We start from the raw sequence: 27,107 nt of genomic DNA, 5'->3' as shown, positions 1-27,107 counted from the left end.
TCTCAGTCTCTTGGGAGATGTTCCCCACACTCTCCACATCAGGATTCCCATCCTGGGGGATACTCTGGGACAGGAAAACCTTGGACCTCCACAACACTCAGGACATTGGACCCCAAGAGCCTAAGGGGGCACCTTTCTCTCAAATCATACTCCCTTGTGGAGACACGTCTTGGCACTTCAGGCCCTTTAAGAACAATGAGAATTAATGCCAATAATCATAACTCACAGTCTTGGGCAGAAAGAGAGCATGGACTTCCGTCGGAAGCTTGCAGGCTTGAATCCTGTGCCAATCAACGGACATGTGTGGAGTGAATGAATGAATGGCGGATGAATGGACATCTTCCCCACTCATTCAGGCTTTTTTAAAAACAAATTTTATCATGACCTTCCCAACCTAGTCCTATCTGGTCATTGGGTTCCCACAGCTTAGGGAGATAGAGCTTGTCACTGCCACGCTAGCCACCACTATTGCTCAGAGCAATAACAGAGGAAATCACAGGCAGCCAGGACACAGGGAAGAGAGCCAGGTGGGAGGGGCCAGGCCAGAGGAAGGATGCTGGCTGAAAAGAGAAAGAGGAAGCCCAGAGCAGGAACGTTACAGCCCCACGTGGCTGGCAGCTATTACACACTGATGGCGGGGAAGTTGGGTTGGACAAGTCAATTACTGAATAGTAATAGGAGGCTGATTCTACTTTCTGGACCTTTCTCAATTCTGTCCTGATTTGTTCTGCCTTATATATTTCCAGAAACATGGAGCCCAGTCCTGAGGGAAACAGCCCAATCCTTCTCGTGCATGGGTGACTGCCCAGAAGTTCAGTGCAACATGGCTTTTCAAATAGGGGCCACCAAAGGCAAAAGAGACGAATGAGAATGTCCTGAGTGGGTTAGGGGTACCAAAGGGAAACACCCAGGTGGTCCCTGCCAAAGACTACATCTGGAGTCAAACCACTTGGGTTCAGATCTGCTGTAGCACACAGGCCTGATGACATCTGCCCTCCAGACTTCGGTGTGCTCTGCTTTCCTCTGAAATGACAATAACAGTGTCTGGCTCATAGCTTTGCATATGTACTCCATGAGCTAATCAAGTAAAATGCCTGTCACACAGTAGGTTCAGAGTAAGTGTGTGGCAGTGCTCCAGGCCCAGAGTGCTCTGGATGAAACCCAAACACAAACGAACTTACTTGCCTATGTCTAAAACTGAGCTTATACTTTAACTGCTGCCTCACTTGCTCTTGCCTGTACCTGGCAAACTCCTACACATCCCTCCAAGCCCCACCTACAAGATACATTTCTCTTTCCTATTCAAACTCCGGCTAGGAAGCTAGGAGCATTCATCTGCAGCTGGTTCTGACTGGGCTCACTGTGATTGGAGCCCCACCCCAGCAGAAATTCTGATCCACAGGTAGTCGGTCAAAGCTTATTTTAGTTTTGTTTTATTAAACCCAGGACCTTGTGCATGCTAGGCAAGTGTTCCACCACTGTGCAACATCCCAGCCCTTTCTTCTGTTTGTAAATTTTGAGACAGGGTCTTTCCAAGTGCTGGGCTGGCTTCAAGCTTGCAATCCTCCTACCTCGGCCTCCGGAAAAGCTTGCTAAATGAATGAATGAATAAACATATAAAAGGTTATTTGGGAGGAGCATACCAAAGCGGAGACCTGAGTGTCCGCCAGACCTTTCAACACTCGCACCCCTGGCTCTCCTGGACCTCGAAGGGCCTGGAGCGGGATAACAAAGCGGGGAGATGGAGCTTCCGGGAGGGTCTTCAGCCCTTCCGGTGCGGCCCCTTTAAGGGGCGGGGCCAGCGGGGCGGGCACCCAGAGCGTCAGGGCGGCGCGAAGATGGCGGCAGTGGTGCCCGTGGCGGCCGAGGTGCCGAGCTCGTTGCTGCTGGTGGTGGGCGGCGAGTGCGGCTGCCCGGGGCTGCTGGCCTACGTCCTGGAGGAGCTCGAACGAGGTCGGGCCGGCCGGCGGCGCGGGAGCCGGGGAGGCGGCCGCGGCCGCGGTCTCCGCCCGGGGCCGGGGGTGGGGCGGCTCGGCCTGCAGCCGGGCGGGGGCGGCGGGGTCGCGGCGCGGCGCGGTGCGGCCCGGGGCGCGGGGCTCCCCCCTGCAGCGCGCGTGGCGCGGGCTTTGGCGGGGCAGCCAGGGCTCCCGGGGAGGAAGCGGCGCCTGGGCCTGGCTGCCCCGCCCAGCCTGGGTGCGGACCGCGGAGGGGACGCGGCCCTTGGTTTCGGGACCCGCTGGATTGGGCAACCCCTCGGCTTCCTGCTCCGAGGAAGAGGCCGGGTCGCCGCGGGTCACTGGGTCTCTGCAGCCTCGACGTGCTGGAGGGAGGGCCTGCAGCCTCGGGGCTCGCTTTCTTTCGCTATCCGAGGACCAGCTAATTGGGGTGTGGGTGGGTGCGGCCTTCCCTGGGCGATTTGGCACTTGGGGAGGTGACTCACAGGTGCACCTGCAAGGTTTACCTGCAGCTACTTGGCACGGTAGGATGGACTGGCGTGCTGACCCCGTGGGTCAGGAGAAGGTTCACGTCCCATTGGTCGGAGCACGCAGGCCTGTGTCCCCTCGCTGCAGAATGAGGCCTTGGCACGCAGCTCAGTTTCTGTGCTTGGAGGATGTTCCCTGAGCACCTGCTGTGTGCCAGGCTTTCAGGCACTGGGACCCGGCCTGGATGGTGGACAGGCCCAGCCATGACTTCATGGGGCTCATGCTGTCCTGTGGGGATGGACCCAGGAGAATGAGGAGATAAACAAGTTTAAGTTCCCATGGTGTCTCAAGTACACCAGATGGGAATGGCTGAAAGGACAGCCACTGTTGGCACCTAAAAGTTATACACGGGGAAGGGCCACTGGACAGCAGCAACAGGTGGAGAGGCAGGGGGGACAGGCTTCCAGGCTGTGGGAACAACTGGTGACAAGGTCCAGAGTGGACTCAACCTGGCTGGCCCGGAAGAGGAGCAGTGAGGAGGGGGAGAGGGAGAAATAAGATCACCATCCAGAAAGTGGGCACCCTCATCGCTGATATCCTGAGTTAATGTCCATGTGCGCCCTGGGTGGGTCTCCACTCAGATGCCTCATCTGCAGGTCTTAAGTGGTTCTGAGTCTCCAGGCTTTGATGATTGAGAAGGGGAAGGGTGCTAGCACAACCATCGACTGTCAGGTGCTAGTTTCTGGGAGCTGGGTGGCCAGGCTGAACTGCCTCCATGCCCACCCCAACCAGGTGTCCGGTCCTGGGACGTTGATCCTAGAGTCTGCAGCCTGGATGAACAGCTCAAGATCTTCGTGTCCCGGCACTCAGCCACCTTCTCCAGCATCGTGAAAGGTGAGGTTGGGTCTCTTGTTCATCAGGCAAGTGCTTGAAGAATGCCAGGTGGGGGGGGGCAGGGTGTAGCTGTTAAAAAAAAAAAAAAAAAAAAAAACCCAAACCCAGGAGTAACCCAGCCCAGGCCTGCCAGTGGCCGAGCCAGGCAGTCCTGACCTCAGGCCTCAGCAACCCAAAGACAGGACCTAGTGGTTTTGTCTCCATTTACCAGAGGAGACCATGGTGTTGTGGGCAGGGTGGCAAGAAGATCTCCAAGGGTGAGGCTTTCGGAATGAGAATTGCTGAGGTTGGAGTGTGGGTAGGAAGGGTTCGGGGTCACTGGGCAGGTGTCACGGGCAGGTCTGGGAGGCTGGAGTGTGGAGGGTCTGAGTCTGGATGGCAGCCGTGGCCTGGACACAGTGGGCTTTCTACTACTGCTAACATAGTGAGGGAGCTAAGGAGCGAGATTCACCTGGCACAAGGCTCTTTGGGGATTCTGGGGTGACCCAGGGTGAACAGACCAGCCCCTGGGTGGGACTTGGGTATTGACTACTGTCCCTGCCTGGGCTGGCCTGTTGAGTCACCTCCTGACTGCTAGAGGAAGGGAAGGAAATGTCCCTCGTCTCATTGTCCCAGCAGGTCCTGGTGGCTTCCTGACCCTTCGTGCGGGGGTGGGGGGCTGGAAATCCTGTCGGCACTGTGTGACCTCAATGACCACTTCCACTCTATGCCTTAATCTCCCCCCTGAATGGGGCAGTATCTGTGACAGCATGATAAGGGTTGACAGAGCTAGAGGGTCATTGGCTCTCCAGACTCAAGGCCTGTGCTTTATGTTCGAAACACATCTGGGCTGGGCACCGTGACACACACCTGTAATCCCAGTGGCTCTGGAGGCTGAGGCAGGAGGTTCCTAAATTCAAATCAGCCTCAGCAACTTAGGCCCTCTCTCAAAATAAAAAATAAAAAGTACTGGGGATGTGCCTTAGTAGTGTAACACCCCTGGGTTCAACCCCTGGTACCAAAAATTAAAATAAATCAAAACACATCTGGGCTCTGGGGAACCCTCCAGGGTTGGGATCATAAAAGCAGCTCCACTCCCAGCCCTTCCTGCACTCGGCTCTGTCCTGCTTCTGGGTCATTGCCCATATTGTACCCTCTTCTGGGCGTGTCCTTGATGGCCCTCCTTGGACTTGGGCTCCTTGACTATAAACTGGAGGCGACGGTGGCTTTTCCCACTGGGTTACAGCTGCCCATCAGGCCCAGCACGTGTGGGCCTCTTGCCTGTTTCCAGGATGACCTCCTTGGGTTTTCTGGTCTCCCTTCATCCTGACCCACAGCCCTACCGTGTCCCATGTGACCCCTGGGTGGGTTCCCTGGGGAATCGTGGTACCTGAAGGCCATACAGGGAGGCAGGATTTAACTCCAGGACACTGAGTGGGTGGCCTGGCTTGATCCCCTCACAGGCCAGCGGAGCCTGCATCACCGTGGAGACACCCTGGAGACGCTGGTCCTCCTGAACCCCTCAGACAAGTCCCTTTGTGATGAGGTAGGGAGCAGGCAACCTCCTGGAGGGAGTGGGTTGCTGGGGCTGCTGTCCCTCCCCTTATCCTGTGCCCATCTCCATGCCACACAGCCCTCTCCACACACAGGCACCCTCTCCAGAGTCCAGCTCAGCTCATTGCCTCCTCCAGGGCGGGAGCAGGGGAGGCTGGGGTTTGGGAGGAAGGGGAGTGGGTCAAGATTCCCAGCCCTGGTGACAGAGCAGCAGAGGGCCTGGATGCGGGGGGGGGGGGGGGCAAGTCCTACATGATGTCTTTGTCCTGTGAGTTCCCTCCAGCTGGGCCCCCGCAGTTGTCTGACATGACTTAGTAATACTCCTGGCCTGTGTCGGTCTGCACCCCTCTCCCACCTGCACGTCAGAACGATGAACAGTACAGAGCCCTGGGCACCCTGCTAGAGACTATCTTACAAGCTGATTCCTTTGATCAAAAATGTGCTCCTTTGGGGGCTGGGGTTGTGGCTCAGCGGTAGAGCCCTCGTCTAGCACATGCAAGGCCCTGGGTTCTATCCTCAGCACCACATAAAAATAAATAAATAAAATAAAATAAAAGTATTGTCTCCAACTACTTCTAAAAAATAAATGTTTTAAAAAAGAAATGTTCTTGGGGGCTGGAATTGTGGCTCAGAGGTAGAGCGCTCGCCTAGCATGCGTGAGGCACTGGGTTGGATCTTCAGCACCACATAAAAATAAAAGGTATAGTGTCCACCTACAACTAAAAAAATAAATGTTTAAAAAAAAGTTCTCTTTTGCTCCCTTAAGGGACTCTGAGACTGGAGGAGCCAGAGCCAGATGCAGATAGCCCTCAGCCTGTCATTTCAGAGCTGGGCTGGGGGAGGGGGCTCCCAGGAGGAGGGCCTGAGAGTCCAGCCTTGTAGGAGGAGCTGGAGCTTGCCAGGGACAGGGCCGCTGCTCCGCCTCAGTCAGCCTGCCTGTGGGTTGGGGCTGAGAAGTTGAGTGGCGACCTGTGGACTGGGGCAGGTGCTGGTGCATTGCTACATAGGAAGGACCTTTAATGCTTGTCCCAGCTCCGGAACCTCCTGCTGGATCCTGCCCCTCACAAGCTGCTGGTACTGGCCGGGCCCTGCCTAGAGGAGACGGGGGAACTTCTGCTTCAGACAGGGGGCTTCTCACCCCACCACTTCCTCCAGGTCCTGGGGGACAAAGAGGTAAGCTGCCCCCTTGCCATCCTGACTTGCCTTTATGGGGCTACAGGGCCCCAGTGCCCTCCTGCCTGACCCATCTCCCCTCCTATAGGACTACCTGTGTGCACCTTGTGGCCAGGGAGCAGTGCCACCTTCTGGGACAGGCTGTGGTGTGAGGCTGGGCCTGGTGCTCAGTGGGTATCCCAGAGGCCTGTTGCAGAGCCCCCAGATTTAAGGTCCAGCTAGGATAGACCCGAATAGGGTCCTTTCTGGAGCCCCGGTTTGGGGCGGGGTGTGGGCCACAAGCGCTGGCCTCTTGCTGTTCACACCGTAGTGAGTGAGGTGAAGATGATGGGAAAAGGCACCCAGGTAGGGTGGGCCTGAGGGGAGCAGCTGCAGGGCGGGGGACCCTCCTGGCCCCAGGAGGCGGGGCTTGGTGTTCTCTCGGTTTCCCGTGGGGCTGGCTGTTGCCTGCTCCAGCTCGCCCTTACCCGCTGCCCTTGCAGATCCATGACACTCTGGCCTCCTCACCTCCGCCTGCAGACCTGCCCACACTCACCATCACCTGCCCGACCTTTGGAGACTGGGCACGGCTGGCTCCTGATGTGCCCAACCTGCAGGGCCCGCTCCGGCTGCAGCTGCGGCTGAACCCCCCAGTGCGGCTGCCAGCTGCCGAGGGCCTGCAGGAGTTCCTGGAGTACGTGGCCGAGTCCTTGGAGCTGCCGTCCCCCTTTGACCTGCTGGAGCCACCGTCCTCTGGGGGCTTCCTCAGGCTCCCGAGGCCCTGCTGCTACATCTTCCCGGGAGGCCTGGGGGATGCCGCCTTCTTTGCCGTCAATGGCTTCACCATGTTGGTCAATGGTGGCTCAAACCCCAAGTCCAGCTTTTGGAAGCTGGTGCGGCATCTGGACCGAGTGGACGCCGTGCTGGTGACGCATGCGGGTGCCGATAGCCTCCCGGGCCTTAACAGTCTGCTGCGCCGCAAGCTGGCTGAGCGTCACGAGGTGGCCACGGCCGGCGGGGGCTCCTGGGATGACAGGCTGCGCCGCCTCATCTCCCCCAACCTGGGGGTCGTGTTCCTCAACGCCCGCGAGGCCGTGTCACGGCTGATGCGCGGTGAGGATGAGGCGGAGCTGGCGCTGAGCCTCCTGGCCCAGCTGGGCATCACGCCCCTGCCCCTGAGCCGCGGGCCTCTGCCCACCAAGCCCACGGTGCTCCTGGAGAAGATGGGCGTGGGCCGCCTGGACATGTACGTGCTGCACCCGCCCTCCTCTGGCTCCGACCGCACTCTGGCCTCTGTGTGTGCCCTGCTTGTGTGGCACCCTGCGGGCCCTGCCGACAAGGTGGTGCGTGTTCTCTTCCCGGGCTGCACGCCGCCCGCTCACCTCCTGGATGGGCTAGTCCGACTGCAGCATCTGGGTTTCCTGCGGGAGCCCGTGGTGACTCCCCAGGATCTAGAAGGACCCCGACGAGCTGAAAGCAAAGAGAGCGTGGGCTCCCGGGACAGTTCAAAGAGAGAGAGTCGGACAGGGACAGCCCCCAGACCTGGCCAAGAGCGACCTGGTGCGGCCCGGAAGGAGCCAGTCCGGGCTGAGCCCCCACGAAAGACCGAGAAAGAAGCCAGGGACTCCCGGGAGGTGAAGAAGGACCCCAAGCCTGTGGCACCCCGGGCCCAGCCCCGGGAATTGCGCCGCACAGCTAACACGGCACCCAGCCTCAAGAAGGCGGGCACCCAGGGGGTCCCCAAAGCCCGCAGAGCACCTGCTGTGCCCCAGGCAGGTGCTGTACCTGTGGAGAATGGGCCCTGCAGCCCACCCAGCCCCTCTGCTGTAGCCCAGGGCTCCCCCGCACCCCAGTTGGTGGCCACGCCCAGCCTGGGGAGCAGCCTGGAGCTGGGGCTGAGCCCAGCTGGGGAGGAGGGTGGCCGCTTTGAGGACAAAACACTGGAGCTGCTGCTGGCCACGAGCACACCCCGTCCACCCACACCTTCGCCCACCGAGAGCCGCCGGAGTCCAGCCGAGGGCAGCGGGCCGCTGTCACTGAGCCCGCTGCGGGGTGGTGAGACTGGGCCCGATGCCTCGCCCACCGTCACCACACCCACCCTGACCACTCCTTCACTGCCTGCCGAGGTGGGCTCCCCGCACTCCACAGAGGTGGACGAGTCCCTCTCCGTGTCCTTTGAGCAAGTGCTGCCACCAGCAGCCTCCAGTGAGGCTGGACTGAGCCTCCCCCTGCGTGGCCCCCGGGCACGACGCTCTGTGTCCCCGCACGACGTGGACCTGTGCTTGGTGTCACCCTGTGAGTTTGAGCACCGCAAGCCTGTGCCCACAGCGCCGGCACCTGCATCCCCCGGCAGCTCCAATGACAGTAGTGCCCGGTCCCAGGAGCGGGCAGGGGCCCCCGGGGCTGAAGAGACGCCACCCACGTCCGTCAGCGAGTCTCTGCCAACGCTGTCTGACTCAGACCCCCTGCCTGCTGCTTCCGGGGCCGTGGACTCAGACGATGATACGGTTGGCTTTGGGGTCCCTCGCCATGACCCACTGCCTGAACCCCTCAAAGTCCCCCCGCCACTGCCTGACCCGCCCAGCATCTGCATGGTGGACCCTGAGATGCTACCCCCCAAGTCCACCAGGCAGAACGAGAACCCTGGCCGCACCCGGAAGCCCCCGGCCCGGCCCAGCTCTGGCACGGCCGCCCCCAAGTCCACAGCAGCTGCCACTGCCAGAAGCAAGGGGCTGGCCAGCGGGGAGCGGGCAGGCCGACCCCTCAGCGCCCGGAGTGAGCCCATGGACAAGGGAGGCCGAGCATCCCTGATCAGAAAGTCCTCGGTCACCAAGACTGCCACTCAAGGCACATCTGGTGAGTACCTGGGGCTGAAGCCCTGTGCTGAGCTGACGTGAGAGCGCAGCCCTCTTGTGCCTGCGGGCTGTGCGGTTTCAGCCACTCCCCACTCTCTCGGGGGCTCAGTTTCTCCTGGAAAAGAAAAAGGGCCCTCACTGTTGAGGCACCTGCCATGCCTCAGTAGGGAGCGTCAGTCAGCAGGAGCACAGGCCTGTGGTTCCAGCAACTCAGGAGGCTGAGGTAGGAGGATTTCAAGTTTGAGGCCAGGCTGGGCAACTTGGTGAGACCTCATCTCAAAATTAAGAAGGGCAGGGGCTATGGCTCAGTGGCAGAGCACTTCTGGGTTCAACCCCTGCTTCCACAGAGTGCTGTTAGCAGGTCTGCTATTGTGGCTTCTCTAGTGGCCACAATAAGTAAAAAGACAAAGAAGTCAAACTTTTTTCTTATTTTATGATTCCAGACACAGAACCAGGGCCTCTCACGTGCCCGGGAGTGCTCTACCCCTGGCTGCACCCTTGCCTGGGGAAGTCGGTTTACTAGGGCTCACCCCCACGGGCACGGGTCCTGCAGCCGCGGTTTCAACTAGAGTGGGTCAGAAATATTTGTTAAAAAAGAAAAATCCACCTGTACTGAAAATGTGGCGTGGGGGGGGGGGGAGAGACATGGGGTCTTGCTGCGCTACCCAGGCTGGTCTCACGCTCCTGGGCTCAGGTGATCCTCCTGCCACCGCCCCCCAGTAGCTGGCCCTGAAGGCGCGTGCCAGAGCATCTCAGTTGTCATAGTCACAGCATCACATTTCCTTTGGATCCGTTTTCTGGGAATCACTCAGGTGACGTGCAGCCTGCAGGACACGGGTGGGCTCTGCGCAGGCGCTGGGCCATTTTACAGGAGGACTTGATCCGTGGAGTTTGGTGTCCCAGGGTCCTGGACCGATCCCCTGTGGGTACTGAGGGGCAAGCAGAGTGTATTTTACTGGGCCCGTTTGTGTCAGGGTCCCTGTCTTAGTCACCTTTTTCCACTGCTGTGACTAAAAGGCCTCATGGCGCAGGGCTGTGGCCGAGGGGGCGACCCGGTTCCCGTTCCGCCAGGCCAGCCGGTCAGATTGACTCGCTGATGAGGTGAAGGCGCCCTCAGCCCAGTCACTCCACCTCTGAGCCATGTTGCTTTAGGGGGACACGACATCCAGGTGGCCTCCACTCCACAGTTGGCCGAGGGCTGTGCCCGTGGCTGTGCCCGTGTCTAAGGTGGTCGCAGTCAGGGCTTCTCCGTGTGCCTCTGTCGTGCTGTTGGAAACCGCGTGTTTGAATTGAATGATGTGGTCACTCTGGAGCGCAGTTCTGTCCCGGGGCCTGCTGTGGCCGTGTCAGTGTCGGACGTCTCTGGACCCAGGATCGGCCTGAGCTGTAAATTTAAGGTCTGGTCTTTCCTTGTGGTGGGGTTGCTTGTGACAGTCCTACTCCTTAACTCTCAGCTCCCTAAGAGAAGAAGTGGACACCAGGGACAGGAGGGGCCAGGCTTGCTCTCCACCTGGGTCCCTACCCAGGGCTAGCGACTTCCCAGCTAGCCCCACCTTGTGTGGTCCCACGGCCCTCACATCGCCATGCATAGCTCAGGCTCCCAACACGCGACCTTTCAGGGGACAGAGCAGAGATCCCACTTGCACGCTGGGGTCAGCCAGAAGAGGTGCATTCCCACCTTTGCAGGCAGGTCTTGTCCCAGCCCCGGGCTCACTGAGCTGTCCCTGCCCCACACCCGCTCCGCACCCCGCAAGGCCAGACGGGCCTCCACAGAAACTTGCCTACTACAGCTAGCAGCTGCTGGCCCCGCCAAGAGCTGGGGCCTGCCCATCTCCCTGCGCCCCTCCTGCTGCCCATGGTCCCCCTTCTTTTTGCCATCCAGCCTCTGCCCCATCCCAGACAGCCCCCTCCTGCCAACCACAGCCACGCTGGCGCTCTGGCCTAGGCTCAGGATCCTCACTGTCACACAGGGGACTCCCAGGCTTGGGGCAGGGCTGCTGCTGCCCAGAGTTGGGGACCTTGGTCACTCTGCAAATGCCCAGACACACTCCCTGGGGGCCACACCCTGAGCTGGGTAGCCTGAGTGATCCCAGATGCCCAGGGGCGCCAGGCAGGCTTCCTGTTGCCAGGTCCAGCTGTGTCTGTCGGTCAGGCAACCGTCTGCTGGCCTGGTGCTGCGGGCAAGGTCCCCATCTGGGACTCTCCAGGCTCTGGGTTTGATCCCTTCTCAGTCACCAGAGCTCGCCACTGACCTGTCCCTCCTTCCTACAGGGGCAGCTGGCAGCCGGCCAGGCAGGCCAGCCACCCCGCCCGGCTCCCCTGTCTACCTGGACCTGGCCTACCTGCCCAGTGGGAGCAGCGCCCGCCTGGTGGATGAGGAGTTCTTCCGGCGCGTGCGCGCGCTCTGCTATGTCATCAGCGGCCAAGACCAGCGCAAAGAGGAGGGCATGCGGGCTGTCCTGGACGCCCTGCTGGCCAGCAAGCAGCAGTGGGACCGGGACCTCCAGGTGCGTGCCTCCAGGACCTTCAGATTGTCCTGGTGACAGTGAACACCCTCAGTCTGTGGGGGCAGACCTGCTCCACTCCCAGCCCCTGGAGGTCAGCAGGGTTCAAAGGGACCACGCAGTGTCCCTGAGGTTAGACGGGGATGAGGGCAAGTAGGAGTCCCATCTGCTCCACCCGAGATGGCCCCTCAGACTCTGCTCCCATGTGGTCACCTGGGGTGGGGCACAGGCCTGAGTGAGCTCAGCCCCTGTCCTGGCACCCTAGCACCCTGGCTCCCTGGTGATGACCAGCCGGGTGGGGGAGGGGCTGTGCAGGGCCCTGCAGCGAGACCCGGCCAAAGGGCTGGGGTCACCCCCAAAGTCTGAGGGTGTCTGTATGGGGACAGTGCGTGCACAATGTCACACTGAGCAGCCAGGCATGTGGCCCTGGTGCTCCGGCAGCTTCTAGGAGCCTCCTAGGCAGAGGGCACAGCTGGCAGGAGGGAATTGCACGGCCCAGGGGTGGGGCAGGTGTGGCAGAAGGGCTGAGCAGAGCCAAGGGCTGCGGCGCCCAGAGGTTCTAGAGGTGCTAAGAGAAGGGGCCTGAGGACAGGCTGGCCTCTGAAGACCGTCAGCCACAAGGCCAGATGGTCTTGAATGCCGGGAAAGGCAGGAGCTCGGGGGCTGGGCCTGAAGGGCAAGGGCACCCCATCACCTGTGGTTCGTCTCTTGCCCCCAGGTGACCTTGATCCCCACCTTTGACTCAGTGGCGATGCACAAGTGGTACGAGGAGACACACGCCCGGCACCAGGCACTGGGCATCACTGTGCTGGGCAGCAACAGCATGGTGTCCATGCAGGACGAGGCCTTCCCGGCCTGCAAGGTGGAGTTCTAGCCCCGTCCCCAGCACCCTCTGCACTCTCCCCCAGTCAGCCTCTGTCCTGAAAGTGACCTGCACCAGAAATAAACCGCTAACCCTGCTCAGCTGTGGCCTTCGCTCTTTCTGGCAAGGGGAGACTCAGTGGGGGCCCAGGCTGTGTCAGACTCAGTGGCCTCGCGCAGGGCACAGGTGGGACCCAGGCCCAGGGAGGAGCCCCTCGTGGTGCGTAATCAGCTGCCCAGGGGTGCTCACTACAGAGCCCCGTCTCTAGCCAGCAACCGCCAGGGAGAGCGTGAGGGGGTGGGCACATCCCAGGGAGTCCCCCTCTACTCCCGGGGTCACTTCCTGAGGCTTGGGAGACTGAGGCAGGAGACTGAGGCCAGGTTCAAGGCCTGGGCAACGGAGTGAGACTCTTCCAAAATAGAAAGGGCTGGGCAGGTAGCTCAGTATGTTCCATCCCAACCCCAAAACAAAATGCCGTCCACACTGGCTGACTGGCCACCCAGGAAACGCATCCAGATCCTAACCCCGTGCCGGGCTGGCCGCCCCGGCCTGAAGGGGAGCCTTGATAGATGAGATTAGTTGGAGGATCTCAAGACAAGATCATCTTGGATTATCCCGGTCAGCTCAAAATCCAATAACAAGTGGCCCCGGGAGACACACAAGAGGTGACAGACACAGTGGAAGACGACCCTGTGAATTGGTGGCAGTGTGCTGGCCTAGGTGCTCCGCGCCCTGGGTCCAGCCCTGGCACAGTGGGAAACAAAAAGCCCTGGACCCTCGGCCTGCAGGTGGCAGAGGAAAGGCTTATCCACCCCACAGTCTGCAGGCCGAGGGCCTCACTTGGCGAAACTGTGCCCGAGGTCACACGGTGACACCCAGAGGAAGCAGAGTGAGTCCAGAAAGCCTTACTTGTTCTTCAACACCTACTTTCTTGGGGGCCCTGAAGACCCAACCTGTCCCCTCAAGGCAAACACCCTTAGAAGGTGGTGGCCCGTGACCCAACGCCTTCCTGCTCAGTATGGCTCACGGGGCCCAGGCTCCCAGTCAGGGATCTTTGGGGGACACCACGTATCCACGCTGCAGTGCTGGTCTGGATCCCTGGGGGCTGCAGAGCTGTGGGGTGTGGCTTTCTCCTTCCGGCCGTGTCAGCGTTGGCACCTGGAGCTGCTCCAACAGAGCTCGAGTCCGAGTGGCCTCGGGACTGACATTTCTCACTGTCCAGGCTGAAGCTGCTCCTGACTCAGAGTCAGGGCTCTTCCTGGCATGGGGATGGTCACCCTCTTGCTGGTGACCCCACCCTTAGAACCTCATTTAACCTTAAAGAGCCCCCAAAGCCTTCCTCCTAGGCACCCCCCAGGGTCAGGGAGGCTTCTGTAGAGATTCTGCTGAGCATTTTGTCCCAAAGCTGCCCTATGGCACTGAGCCATGTCCCCAGCCCTTTTTCACTTTTTGTTTTGAGACAGGGTCTGGCTAAGTTGCTGGCCTGAAACTTGCTGTGTCCTGCCTCCCCCTCCTGGGTGGCTGGGATCACAGGCCTGTGCCACTGCGCCCAGCTAGCATTTGGTCATTAAGCCTGGGAGTTCAGAGTCACCCTAGCAGGCGGGGAGGTCTCCCCAGAGGGTAGTTATGGGGTGGGAGCCCCCAGTGGGATCTGCTCTCTAGCTGTGTTCATGGGCATATTGGGGCTTTAAGTGGCCACAGGGCAGCTGGTGACAAAGGATAGCTGGAGGCAGGAGCCCAGGGATGCTCATGGCCTTGTACCTGGATGTCAAGAGAGTGGCGCCCCATCAGCAAGACCAGTGTGCGGCTGACCCAGGAGGACCTGAGGATCCAAGGAGGGGCCCAGGGCCCCAGCGGCCAGTGGACATGCTGGCCAGGAGTTGCGGGGCAGCTGGAAACCTGGCGCCAACCTGGTCACTGCTCACTTCCGGCACTCTCCTGTCTCCTCGCAGGAATCCTGGGAGAGGGGACAGACAGACCCCCACTCACCCGGCCCCTGTGGCCTGGCTGGAAGGTCATGGCCTTTCTCAGTTGTCACAGCAGAAGGTTAGACTTGAGGTCCCACTGACACATGAAGCCAGATTGTCCAGATTGGTCACTGTAGCCAAACTGTCAAGTGACCTGGCCACCTCCTTGTCATGGAGATTTCCCGATAGAAACACATCTTTTTTTCTAATTCACTGTGTGAATTTCACCTCTTGGGTGTTTGTCTTTTTCATTTACGTGTAATTCTTCTTCTCAGTGAGAAACAGTGAACTTTGGTGTGGTAAGTGTTTTCAGTTTTGTTTATGGACAGTTTACATGGTCTCCAAACCACAGGCTTTATTTGTTGATTACTTATTTTCCTTTGCGATACGGGATGGAACCCAGGCAGAGCCACACGTTAGGCAGCCACCCCTGAGCCAGCCCCCCAGGCCCGTGATCTTTAAATGTCCCTGTGTTTGAGAGGCCCTACCCACAGCGGCACACGTTTCCCACGTTTTGTTGCGGTGGTGATTCTGTCTGTGACCTCAGTTTTCACTTTTATCCATTTAGGGCTTATTTGGGGATGAAGGGAAGGGCAGGAGGTATCTCATCCCCAAGGGACACCCAGTTACCACATGCTGTGTATAGAGTTGAATGTCCCCTCCTCCAGTAAGGTCTGTGTGTCACTGTCTGTTTCTAAATTGGCTCTATTCATCACCCACCTCTGGGTGTCCTTGTTGTTTTAATTAGTTGGAACTTTGTGTATGTTCCTGTCTCAGTGCTGAACCCCGGGGCGCTCTACTACTAAGCTCCATCCCCAGCCCTTTTTATTTAATTTGAGACAGGGTCTTGCTAAGTTGCTGAGGCTGGCTTTGAACTCATGATCCTCCTGCCTCAGCCTCCTGAGCCCCTGGGATTGTAGGTGTGTACCACTGTTCCGGGCTACCATCCTCAGCCCTTTTAAATATTTGTTTTTTGAGACAGGTTGGCCTTGAACTTGTGATCCTCTGCCTCTGCCTCTGAGTAGCTGATTCCAGGTGGGGGCCACTGCGCCCAGCTGTGTGTCTTAATAGTTCATAAGGCAGGACCTTTTTCTTTAACTTAATTTTTATGGTGCTAGGGGTGGAGCTTAAAGCCTGGCACATAGCAAGACAACCACTCATCCCTGAGCTACACCCCAGCCTTTGAATTTTATTTATGAAAGAAAAAAATTCATAAATCTCCAGCTATTTTTACATACTGATTCATCCTGGGGGGTTCTAGAACCTCCACAGAGGGGGCCCAAACACATGGATAAGAAATGCAATAAAGCAACTGGGAGCAGCAATCCAGGCCTGTCATCCCAGTGACTCAGGAGGCTGAGGCAGGAGGATCACAAGTTCAAGGTTCAGCCTGGGCCACTTAGTGAGGCCCTGTCTCAAAAAATTTAAAAGGGCTGGGTATAGCTCAGTGGTAGATAAAGCACTCCCTGGGTTCAATCCCTAGAACAAAAAAAAAAAAAAAAAAAGCAAAGGAAAAGAGATAATGACTGAGAACTTTCTAGAACAAATTCATATTTAGTAAATCAAAGATCCCAAGCAGGATATATCAAAAAAACACAACTGAGTGGAAGTGCAAAAAAAACAGTTAACCAAAAAAGTGAGATTCATAGAACCAAGTCCCCGTCCCCAGCCTTTTGGTGGGAACAGGGTGGACTGTGCACACCTACGAGCAGAGAGGCCACCCCACAGTGCTTGGAGGAGGAAGCGGGATGAACAGTGGTGCAGGATCTGCCACTGTGACCCCCACCAGGCAACTTCCAGGGAGTTTTTTCAGGTGGTGTGAGCAGATGAGCCACCACATGGAAGGAAACAGCAAAAAAGAAAGAGATACATGAGTTCATCCAAACCATCACCTCCACTAATAGGCCATCCTCCTGCTTCAGCTTCCCGAGCAGCTGGGAGGACAGGCCTGGATGCATGCCACTGCCCTAGTTTCCATTGGTAATTATACTGTTCCACATGTAGGGTTAAAAACAACCCAGTTTAGATAGGGCCTAATAAGAACAGCCGATGGAAGATGAGGGTCTTAAAATCCTGGTGTTGTTTGTGAGGAGGGTAACATTACTTGGGAGAGCATAGGGGAAATTTTTTTTTGGGGGGGGGTACTGGGGATTGAACCCATGGGTGCTTAACCACTGAGCTACATCCCCAGCCCTTTTTACATTTTGTTTAGAGACAGGGTCTTGCTGAGTTACTTAGTTGCTGAGGCTGGCTTTGAACTCAGAACTTCTTACCTCAGCCTCAAGAGCCTCTGGGATTACAGGCATGCACCACCATGCCCACCTAAAAATTTTACAGTAAAGTAGGAGAATATAACTACTCTTTACTTTCCACATTAGTTGATGGGTGAAAATTAGAATGTAAAAAAAATATAATTGAAAATAAGGTCCATAGGGAAGAAGAGCTCAAAAGAAGAATGAAATTTCATAAAACTTGCCAGTAATTACACAAAACATAAATGGACAAAAAACTTCAAAGACAAAAGACTCTGGATTTTTTTTTTATGGTTTAAATTCAAGGGTTATGTGATTTACAAAAAACATGTAAATATAAAGTCGCTGAAAACTTGAAAGTAAAGGATAAGACAAAATTAACTTGGTGAATCCTAAAAACTAAGAAAATTAAAGCTGATACAGCCAAACAAATAGTTATTGCTGTAGACTAGCATGTGTCCCCAAAGGTCATATTGTTGATACTCTGCAATCCCAAATGGGACTGTATTTGAAGATGGGGCTTGTGTGTGGTGCTGGGAGGGAACCCAGGGCCTCAGGCATGCTAGCAAGCACTCCACTGCTGAGCTTCACCACCCCACCTCTGAGATGGGACTTTTAGGAAATAATTAAGTTTAAATGAAGTCAAAGGTTTGGGATTTTAACCAACAGTATTGATGACCATACAAGAAAAGGAAGACAGAAATTGCTGTCATTATTCATGTCCATTCAACAAGGGATACACCAGATGAGACCATAGGGAGAAGGTAGAAAGCTTGTCAAGTAGAGAGCCTTTACCCCAATGCAGCCATGCTCTTGGACTCTCAGCCTTCAGTACTGTGAGAAAATAAAGTTCTCTTGTTTGAGATACCCCGTATCTAGAATGTTCTTATGGCAGTCAAGCTATTAGTTATATTCTTGATATATTACTAGAAATAAGGAATGTCAGAGCTTTGAGTTCCAAGGAGATAAAATAGTTCAAATTTATATGCACCTAGTAATGGAACTTCAAAATATGAAGAAAGTTAAAGATCAGGAGAGGGGATCATAGTTTCTCTCTCTCTCATTTTTTTTATTTAATGTATTTTTAGATTTTTAACGTTGATGTCCCTTACATTCCTAGAAAGACCTCAACTTTGATTGTAGTTTGAAGCTGTGAGTCTTGGCTTCCACCTTCTGTCTGGTGACTTAACTCAGCAGTGGGACATCAAGAAGAATTCACCACCTGGGGGGCGGTGACCGACGCCTGTCATCCCAGGGGCTCAGGAGGCTGAGGCAGGAGGATCATGAGTTCAAAGCCAGCCTCAGCAACTGAGTGAGACCCTCTCTCTAAATAAACTACAAAATAGGGCTGGGGATGTCTCAGTGGTCCCGTGCTCCTGAGTTCAATCCCCAGTAGCCCTCCCCCCAAAAAAATCCACCACCAAGAACATCGCAGAGGTTGTGGCAGGGAGAGGGGCAGGGTGTCAGCTTCTAAGGAAACTGGAGAATTGACATGTGTTGCTCCCATTTCATACCAAGGCAAGTCACATGACCCTAACTTCAGGGACCCTGAGCCCCCTTCACTGTAACTGGAAGAAGAAAATCACGGGGGTAAAAATCACCCCTAACTTCTAATAATCTCCCCCCAAGAGGTCATTTTTGTCCTGAACAACAGCAAACTTTCTGTAATGAGCCAGAAAGCCACTTTGTGGGCATTGCAGCCACCGCAGTCTGTTGAGACCACTAAACGGCACCATTGGAGCTGAACTAAGGAGTGGCCCCCTGCGTTCTAATAAAACTTTATTTACAAAGAGGGCGTGAGCTGGATTTGGCCTGTGGGCTGTGGAGGGCCAAACCGGGGAGACCCACCCCTGCCTCCCTCTCCCTTCTCCCTCCTCTTCCTCCTTCCCCTCCGCCCCCTGGTCTCTTCCTCTCTTCCCACCCCACAGTCCCTCCTGACAGCCCCCGCCCCGGCCCCGGCCCCGGCCGCCTCTGCAGCAGCTGGTGCTAAAAATATCCTGGCTGCTGCCAAAGCCCGCGAGACCCTGGAGCTCCGATGGAGCAGGTGGCGGCTGCTCTCGTGTGACCCTGGCGGGGCGCCCACCCGGGGCCTGCTCAGCAGGAGCGCGCCCCTCCCATCTCCTCCAGGTCGCCTTCCCACCCCGCGGTCTCCCCGGAACCCCAGCACCCGCCCGTGCAAGCCTTCAACGTGGGCTGCTGCCCTCCTGGGGCGGACGGGTCCGGGCAAAGTCGGACACACACCAGGAAGCGACAAGTCTCGAGTGTCCCAGGTGGCCTGGGGTCGGAGGAGGCTTCCCCAGGACGCTCCGGAGGGAGCCTCTCCTGGGGCGGGGCGGGGCCGCCTGGGGCAAGCGCCAGGCGAAGGCCTGAGCTGGGGGGGGAACCAGAGGTCAGCAACCCTGAGGCTCGGGACACGGGGAAGCCTCTGGGGGACGAGGCTGCATGGTCCCCTTGCCCGGGTGTGGCTTGACATCCTGAACCGCTCTGCACGCCACTGCAGGTTCCTCACTGGTGAAGTGGAAGGTCAAGACTAGCAAGGGGAGGAGGCTAGAGGGAGCCGCGCTGAGGGCTGGCGGGAAGCCTCCAGCACCCACCCACGGCCAGCCTAGGAGGCACTGAGGTACTTAGGGCTCTGTCTCTCCCCAGGTGAGTGGAGGTAGTGTCCTCCCTCGCTCTCACCCCAGGGGCCACAAGCAACACCCAGCAGCGCACAGCCTGCTCCTGTCCCCTGGGTTTTGCGTCCCCCTCCAAAGCTCATGTGGAGATTTGACTCCCAAGGGAAGGTGTGAGGGTGGGTGGACTCGTCAAGAGGCCCCTAGGGCGTTCACAGGGATGCACCGTATTTCTCTAGGGAGTGGGAGAACAGGCCACTATAAAGCAAGGCGGCCCCTTGTGGGCTATTTAGCAATTAAGTTTATTTTTAAACTGATACATATAAACAAAATTGTACAGATTAATGTGGTTCCATGTAACATTCTGATGCACTGAGGTGTACACTGTGTAAATTCCCCCGTGCTGTTTCTTCTGCATGCACCTGTTTCCTCCTGGACTCTCCACCCCAAGTTGAAACAGCACCAAGTCCTCACCACAAGCCAAGGTGCTGGCACTATGCTCTCAGACGGGCGGCCTCCAGAACCCAGCCAAGATAAACCACTGTTCTTTATGAATTACCCAGTCTCAGCCAGGTGTGGTGGCGCGTGCCTGTAATCTCACTGATTTGGGAAGCTGAGGCAGGAGGATTGCAAGTTCAAGGTCAGCATGGGCAACTTAGCCAGGCCCCCAGCAACATAGTAAGATCCAGTTACAAAACAGAAAATAAAAAGGGCTGGGCATGTGGTTTACCGCTAAAGAGCCCCCGGGTTCAGCCACTAGTACCCCCTCCAAAAGAATTACCCAGTCTTAGGTATCCTGTTACAGCATCAGAAAACAAATGAAGACGGCCATTCTCCAAAGGCACCAGGGATGCTCTTGGGGAAAAAAGGTGGGTCCTGGGACTAGGGCAGGAAACTACGCGTCCAGAGCATTTTACAGTGACAGAAATGTAGGATGTGCTAACGGGGGAAAAAACAGCGAAGAGGGAAAGTCGAAGGGACATGGAGCCAACCTGAAAAACTCCCAGCAGCCAACTGGAGCAACCTGAGCCACAAAATCAATAGAGTAGGTAGGATTGGATTATAATCCAAGTGCGAAATGAATATCCGCAAATCCACACTGATATAAATAATTAAGTAAAAGGGGGTGGGGAGAGATGTGTTTCCTGGGCAGAATCCAGTAATTTTCAGAGCTTCTCAGCACCCCAAGGAGGTGGCCATAAGCCCCCACTCCTAAGGCAGGGAGGGTGGTGACTTCCTCTCTCAGCACGGAATGGGGACCGCAGGGTGACTGTGCAGTGAAGAACCCAGACAAACACCACCTCAGCCAGGGGTTCAAGGTCAACACCAGCTGTGAACGGTCATGTCATCATTGTCCACCTTTGCTACAATGTGACACGAAGGGCACTTCAAGCTGTCATGATGACACATGCCTGTAATCCCAGCGACATGAGAGGCTGAGGCACGAGGATTAGAAGTTCGAGGTCAGCCTCAGCAACTTAGTGAGGCCCTTGGGAGCTGAGTGAGACACTGTCTCAAAAGACGGGGGGCATTTCCCCTAGGTGATTTTCCTCCCCCGAACCCATTATCCCAGTCTAACCAAGAGAAAAACCTGACAAATCCAACCAATGAAGGGACAAGGACAGGACACCTGCCCATTAAAAAACGAAAGGAAAGTCTGAGAAACTGTCTCAGGTCATGTGGGATCAGAGGATAGAAGAGGGACATTCAGAGAAAATGGAGGAAATGTGACTGAAGTGTGTGAACTTGGGTTAATAATTGTGTCTTTTTTTTTTTTTTTTTTTGGGCCTGGGGTCAAACCTAAGGACACTTAACCACTGAGCAACATCCCTTTTTTCCCCAATATTTTTAGTTGTAGATGGACATGATACCTTTACTTATTTATTTACTTATTATTTTTATGTGGTGTTGAGGGTTAAACCCAGTGACACCCATGCTAGGAAGCGCTCTACCACAGAGCCCCAGCCCAGCCCCAGCCCCAGCCCCAATAACTGTGCTTGACACTGACTTGCTAATGGTGCCCAGCGAGCCGTGCGGGTGAGATGTGATGATGGGGAAGCTGAGCATGGGGCCCGGAGCTCTGCCCTTCTTCATGATTATTCTGTAAATAACTGCTCTAAGATAAAATGTTTAAATATACACAGAGCTACAGATAGGTGGATGGATGGATAGATGGATGTGGTTGCCATGGGAACAGGGATTGTCTGGGACAGAGATGGAGGAAACAGAGGCCCCTTGAGGAAGCTAAGGCAGCATCCAGGCTGCAAGTGAGCTGGCCTTGACCTGGGCCACTGCAGGGAGCAGGAAAATGGGAAAACTGGGGGTGTTTCAAAGACACAGGGTGTGCATGACTGACGGACAACAGTGAGGGGAAAGGTGGCTTTCAGGGTGTCTGGGTCCTCTGGCCCATACTCCTGGGCTGCCCTAACTGAGCTGAGGAAGTTGGTGGGTAAGCAAGCCTGGGGCTCCAGAAACCAGCCAGGTGTCTGTCCCTGAGTACAAGTTCCTATTCTGGGTTGGCAGGCCTTATATAAGTCTCATTTTATGAAAACCCAGATGAGCTAGATGGGAGTCTGTCAAAACTGCTCTATGGCATGATGACATTTTTGGGAGGGGCTGGAGGCTGCCGACTTGCTGTGTGACCTCCATCCCTGTCTTTGCCCTCTCGGAGCAAATGTAAATGAGGATCAATATTGTATCACTGACATCCTTGTAAGGGGAAGCAAATGACCTCTGTTCCATGCCTGGCATACAGTGGCGCTCAATAAATGCTGGGGTAACCTTCCTTCTTCCCAACTCAGACGCACGGCGCGACGCCTGTCTCTTTAAATTATGCAAATGAACTGCGGGTGGTGGCGTAAGTGTGCGCGAGTGTATGTGTGTGCGCGCGTGTATTTGTGCGCGCGCGCGCGAGTATAGAGGGACAGATAAAAAGGAGCCTCTTCTTCTTAGCCAATCAGCGCCCTGGACTGAGGGAGCCAGCCGCCTAAATGGCCCAATGCTGGGCCGCGCGGACCCTGAGCCCGCCCCTGCCTCCCGGCGCCGCCACGGGGGTGGAGACTTTCTCGGCCACGCCCCGGGGGCGGAGCCACCAGGCAGCCGCGCCGCAGCCGCGGAGGGAGGGGCGGGGCGGGCTCGGGTGTCAGCAACCGAGCCGCAGGTGGCGGCGGGCGCGGGGTCTGCCCGAGCTCGAGAGGTGAGTGCTGTCCCCGGGACCCCTCGGCGTCCCCGGGCATCGCAGTTCCCCCATGCGCACTGTGCCCAGCGGCACTGGAGGCTGCGGCGGGCGAAGGCGCGGCGGCGCGCGAGGGCTGGCGGCCGGGGTAGGGGGCTGCGCGGTGGGCGCCCCGGCCTCCCCCGCGGTGCAGTCGGGGGTTCAGAGGCAAAGATGGGGACCCCCTCCCCAGAACCCCATCTCCTGGCCTAGAATTAGAGCGGGCAGCGGGGTGGCTGTACAGCAAGACCCCTCCCCAAATCCCTTTATTCTAAGCCTGGATCTTGCCTAGGTTCTGGGGCTTCAAAGATGGGGGCGCCACTCTCCTTCCAGCCTGCAAACCTGGGCAGACGAGGTGGGAACCACTCCCAATTTTTTTCTTCCCAACTTTGGCCTGCAGACCCCCAGGGATTGAGATGAAGGACCTGCTTCCCCTTTTCTCCACTGTGAACCCCTATTCAGGCCTGGCAGCTGGAGGAACCCGGGTCTCCTCTCCCCACATCTAAATGTCCCGACCCGCCTCCACCTTAAAGCTGGGACGGAGGCCTTTCTCCTGGCATCCTCTAAGGGACCCGAGGTTGGAATTCTGGGGAGGAGATAGTGTAGGGTCCCCTCCTGCTGGGGACTGGCCAGGCCAGGCCTAGAAAGGCCTGGAGCCTGGATTGGAGGGGTCCCTCCCCGTGTGTGAGTGTGTGAGGGGGAGCAGCAGCATCTGTTCTTAGGGATGAAAATAAATGGAGGTAAATTAAGATCTTGCCTGAGGCTGGCTGCAAGTGGGGTGCGGGGGAGTGCTGGGTGGTGGGCAGCCCCTCCATCTGCCTCCATCCCCTGATCACCTGCCCCAGCCGCATTGGGGACCAGGAGGCAGCACAATGGACCTGCCTCACTGGTGACCTTGGGCAGGTGACAGCACCTCCCTGAGCCTTTGTTTCCTCTCTTTTGAAAGTTGAGATTGGGGGCTTAGACCCTGCACCCTCCCGCTTCTGAACCCACCTGCCCCTCTTTTTGGGTGGACTGTGATTTTCCTCTTGCTTAAGATGGGGTCAAGAGAATGGTGGGATTTGAAGACCCCTCAATGAGCCTTACTGGCCTCTGTGCCTCAGTTTACTGCACTGCAAAATGGGTGGATGGTGACACTCTGGCATTGCCAGAGGGCTGAGGATAAGAAGGGGACAGTCCTGTCCACTAGTAAAACATGACCAAGCTGCAATTGTCAGAACAGGGACCTGATCCTGGTCTCACCAGTGGAGCTGCCTGGGGCACACCCTGACCCACATACCTTCACCCACGCCAGGGGCGAGCCAGTTCCTGGGCTGGGTCCTGGGCAGGAGGAAGAGGTGGGAGGTGACAGGCCAGCCTCTCTCTGTCCTTTGCAGCTTTGTACCCTCGGTGGGCAGAGGGGTGAGTTCCAGGATGAGAGCCTGAGACCCCTGCCTCTGCCTGCCTGTGGCTTTGCCTTGCTTTGCTCCTCTGTGAAATGGACTGACCCCTCTGGGAGGAGCAGAGGAGGCCGTGGGAGGAGGGGGCGCTGTAACGCAGATGTGATCATTATCGTATTAATTATAATATCGCTGCTCACTAAAAGGTGTCCCAGCTGACCAGAAAGGGGACAGAGGGAGGGGCGTCTTCAAGGGGTGTTGTCTGTAAAGTCAGGTACTCAGTAGGCACTCAATAGATGTGTGCGCCACAGGACACGATGGAGAGGGAGGGGACCAGTAGGGAAAGCTGAAAACCTTCCCGAGCACCAGCTCAGAGGCCACCCCTCCGTCGGCTGAGTCACAGCAGGACCTGGGCCCGGGCCTCAGTTTCCCCACCAGATGAGACACTGCCTGGGCACACCGTGGTGAGAAGCAGCCGGTCTGTGTAACTGGTCATAGTCCCGGTGACAGAGCTGATCTTGGAAATGGCGTGGCCTCCATGAGGACCGGTCGGTGGGGAGGAAGAGAAACTCTCATTCTAACGTGTGCCCTCTGAGCCCAGCAGGGACGCGTCTGGTTCTGTTTATAGGATCCTGGAAGCCAGAGAGGGCAGGGACAGCCCAGGTCATCCAGCAAAAGGTCAGGAGCCTTGACCCCCCACCAGCCCCGACCTGGTCCCCAGGCTGGGAGCTTGGGCTGTGCCTTCTTTGCTGACTTGGTTCCTGTCCCATGTCATCTGCTCCTGGGCGGCTCACACATCTGAGTCCCAGGTTTTCGGGAATTGGTGCTGGGAAAGCAGGTCGGGGGCATCTGGGGTCAGCTGGCAGACGGCTGTGTAACCTTGGGCAAGTGTCTATCCATCTCTGGGCTCGGCCAGGGCACTGCAGAGGCCGGGCAGCCTGGGATGGGATGCGGTCAGCAGAGTAGCTCAGACTCCTGGCATTTTTAGGGGCCGTTTAACTTCTTTCCAAATCAGAAGAAAAAGGAAGGAGAACTTTTGGGGTCCAGGGAAGCCTTTTAGTATATAAGATTAATAACCCCGTCTTCGTGCCAACGCTGCTGAAAAATGCCATTTTAAATTTCTTCGCGTGGAGGGAGGGAGCCACCTTGGGCTGGCGGGTTCAGGGGTGCGGGGCCAGGGCTGGTGCTCGGCTGTGGGTGCTGCTCTTTCACGGTCCTTGTCGTGGTCATGATTTGTTCAGTGGTGAGAGCCCCAGGCGGGGCCCTGGGCGCATAAGCCTCAGTTTACCCTCCCACACGGCCTCCCTGTGGTTGCAGAGAGGTCCCTGGGGACCCATCAGGGCGGGGAGGTGAGGTGGCAGTTGGTGGTAGGCGGGGCAGGGTGAGCTTCCTGTCTCCCCCACACACACCACACAGCCACGGAAGTGACAGGGGCCTGTGGCCATCGCCTAGTGCCTGCCCCGAGGGACGCCCCGTTGGGTGAGTTGAGTCCCGGCCTGGGGGCTCTCGGGCCCTCCTGGGCCCCATCAGGAGCAGAAGGGAGGCCTCTGTCTGGGCTGGGTGTGGGGACAGGCAGCGGTGTCATTTCCTGGGCCGGGCCACCTCGGGGTGAGCCATCCTTCGCTTGGCTCCTGCCCCCGACGTTCTGAGTGGTGGGAGGAGGTGGTGAGTGGGACACTGCCCGCAGCCAGGCCGCGGTCAGAGGAGCACAACCCCGTCCCCAGAGCCGGCCACCTCCCTCTAGGCCTGTCTCCTCGTCCGTGAAGTGGGGGCCGCTGGGGCCCGAAGGCGGGGTGATGGCCAGGTGTGAGGGTTTGGGCACAGCAGGGCACCCTCACGGGGGCAGAGAGGGGGAGGCCCCTGGTGGGAGTGAGACGGTCGGTTTCTGGGAACTTGGGATCCCCTGAGCGTGCGTCTAGCAGAACTGAGTCTGCTCTGCCTGGCGCTGGGCCCCGGGAGGAGCCTGGCACCCGCGAGGCCGGCGGCAACCGTGTTCACTTTTACTCAGTTTTACACTGAGTCGCCGCCTGGTGCTACAGGCCCGTCTCCTTCAACACGGCTCCTGGGCCCGCTCATGGCCAGAGATGATCGGAGCATTTGGGACTTTCCTCCCTTGGGACATCAGCCTGCAGTGCCGCATGTCGCCAAATTAGGTTGGCCAGGGACTCCCCTGGGAGCAGAAGTTCCTCAGGGGCTGCAGCATTGCCCGGCCCAGGGTGGTGCTGGGTAAATTTGCTGAAACAAATGATGAACTGGTGAGCTCCTGTGGATGCTTTAAAACCCCAGCTATCATGCCCCTGTCTTTTTTTTTTTTTTTTTTTTTTTCAGTGCCGGGGATTGAACCCGGGGCGCTCTCCCTCCGAGCCTCTGCCTGGTGCTTACTGTGTTTTTATTTTATTTTTGAGTCAGGGTCTCCCTCAGTTGCCAAGGCTGGCCTCGAACTTGCAATTCCCCTGCCTCCGCTTTCCTGGTGGCTGGCGTGACAGGTGCAGGTGTGCCCCGCAGGCTCAGCCCCATGGCCCCTGCTGAAGTCCAGCCTTTGTCCTTCTGTTGGCCCCTCCCTGACCGCAGCAGATTAGGGACACCTGTGTCCGGCTCTGCCCTCCTCGACTGGGGACTGGGGGGCCAGGCTCAGAGGCCTTGCCCTGGTCGCAGCGGGCACTCGGCAGGTGCCGAGACATGCGAGGACCAGGGACCGGGGCTGGATGGGTCACCTGAGGCTCGGAGAGGGGCAACCATGCCCAGCGTCCTGCTCAGTCCTTTCCTGGTGGGACCCGGGGCGCCTCCCCAGCCTGCAGTGACCCAGCCCTGTCCCCGCTGCCACCGTGCCTCCCAGGCTCCCAGCTGCTGCCGAGCTGCCCGTGGGGTCATGAATTATGGATGAGGCCTGCAGGCTCCAGTGACCAGCCTGGGCTCGGAGCATGCCAAGGACACCCTGCGGCCCTCCCCCACCGGGTGCCCGGCCCAGCCCCGTGCAGAGCCGGGGTTCCCCAGCCAGACCCTCCCGGGCGCCCATCGTGGGCTGCAGAGGGGCTGGACAGTGGCTCAGAGGACAGTGCGCACTGGCCTCCAGGGGCCGCTGGCGGGGTCACCAGGACAGGGACAAGCTCGCCCTGCTGAATGAGCTGCGGCGGGGACTGTGAAGAAGGACTCGAGAGACCTCAGGGGGACCTTCAGGGACACTCCAGGGACCCCAGCACCCTCCCCACCAGACTCTCTTCCCACAGGAGCCGCGAGGATCTGAGGGCAGGTCTGGGTTGCGCGTGGCAGGGTCAAGCCTGCTGTCATTTCCTGCTGCGGGACCTTGGCAAGTGGCTTTCCTCTTCAGAGGGGACTGGATTCTCCCGTCTCCGCCTGGGCCCAGCTTACCCACTCCCACTCCCACCTCTGCCCACGAACTCCGACACCTGCTAAAACCCGGAGCTCCGTGCCCTCCCTTCCCCACCTGAGCTCCCCACCT

General features: G+C 57.6%; 1 protein-coding gene across 2 annotated transcripts; it reads left to right on the top strand.

The window, feature by feature from the left end:
- The first annotated feature begins 1,831 nt into the window (after positions 1 to 1,831).
- Map1s (microtubule associated protein 1S) lies at positions 1,832 to 12,320 on the top strand. Of its 2 annotated transcripts, none has more exons than XM_076846236.2 (7): positions 1,832 to 1,953; positions 3,216 to 3,317; positions 4,760 to 4,842; positions 5,883 to 6,023; positions 6,506 to 8,858; positions 11,129 to 11,364; positions 12,080 to 12,320. In XM_076846236.2, the coding sequence occupies exons 1-7, from the start codon at positions 1,839 to 1,841 to the stop codon at positions 12,233 to 12,235; spliced, it is 3,186 nt and encodes a 1,061-aa protein (XP_076702351.2). In that variant the 5' UTR covers positions 1,832 to 1,838; the 3' UTR covers positions 12,236 to 12,320. The 2 variants fall into 2 exon arrangements, with proteins under 2 accessions (XP_076702351.2, XP_076702360.2); XM_076846245.2 differs by having other exon boundaries at positions 6,506 to 8,882; positions 11,135 to 11,364.
- The last annotated feature ends 14,787 nt before the right edge of the window (positions 12,321 to 27,107 follow it).

The sequence above is a fragment of the Callospermophilus lateralis genome, chromosome 1 (assembly GCF_048772815.1).
Source record: "Callospermophilus lateralis isolate mCalLat2 chromosome 1, mCalLat2.hap1, whole genome shotgun sequence".
In the NCBI taxonomy this organism is placed as follows: Eukaryota; Metazoa; Chordata; class Mammalia; order Rodentia; family Sciuridae; genus Callospermophilus; species Callospermophilus lateralis.
The sequence above is the reverse complement of the archived record's forward strand: the minus strand, read 5'-3'. Positions and strand labels throughout refer to the sequence as shown.

Coding starts and splice junctions, on each gene's coding strand:
- Map1s (XM_076846245.2), top strand. CDS start 1,839: ATGGCGGCAGTGGTGCCCGTGGCGGCCGAGGTGCCGAGCTCGTTGCTG. Junction 3,318..4,759: donor CTTCTCCAGCATCGTGAAAG/GTGAGGTTGGGT, acceptor ATCCCCTCACAG/GCCAGCGGAGCCTGCATCAC. Junction 6,024..6,505: donor AGGTCCTGGGGGACAAAGAG/GTAAGCTGCCCC, acceptor CTGCCCTTGCAG/ATCCATGACACTCTGGCCTC.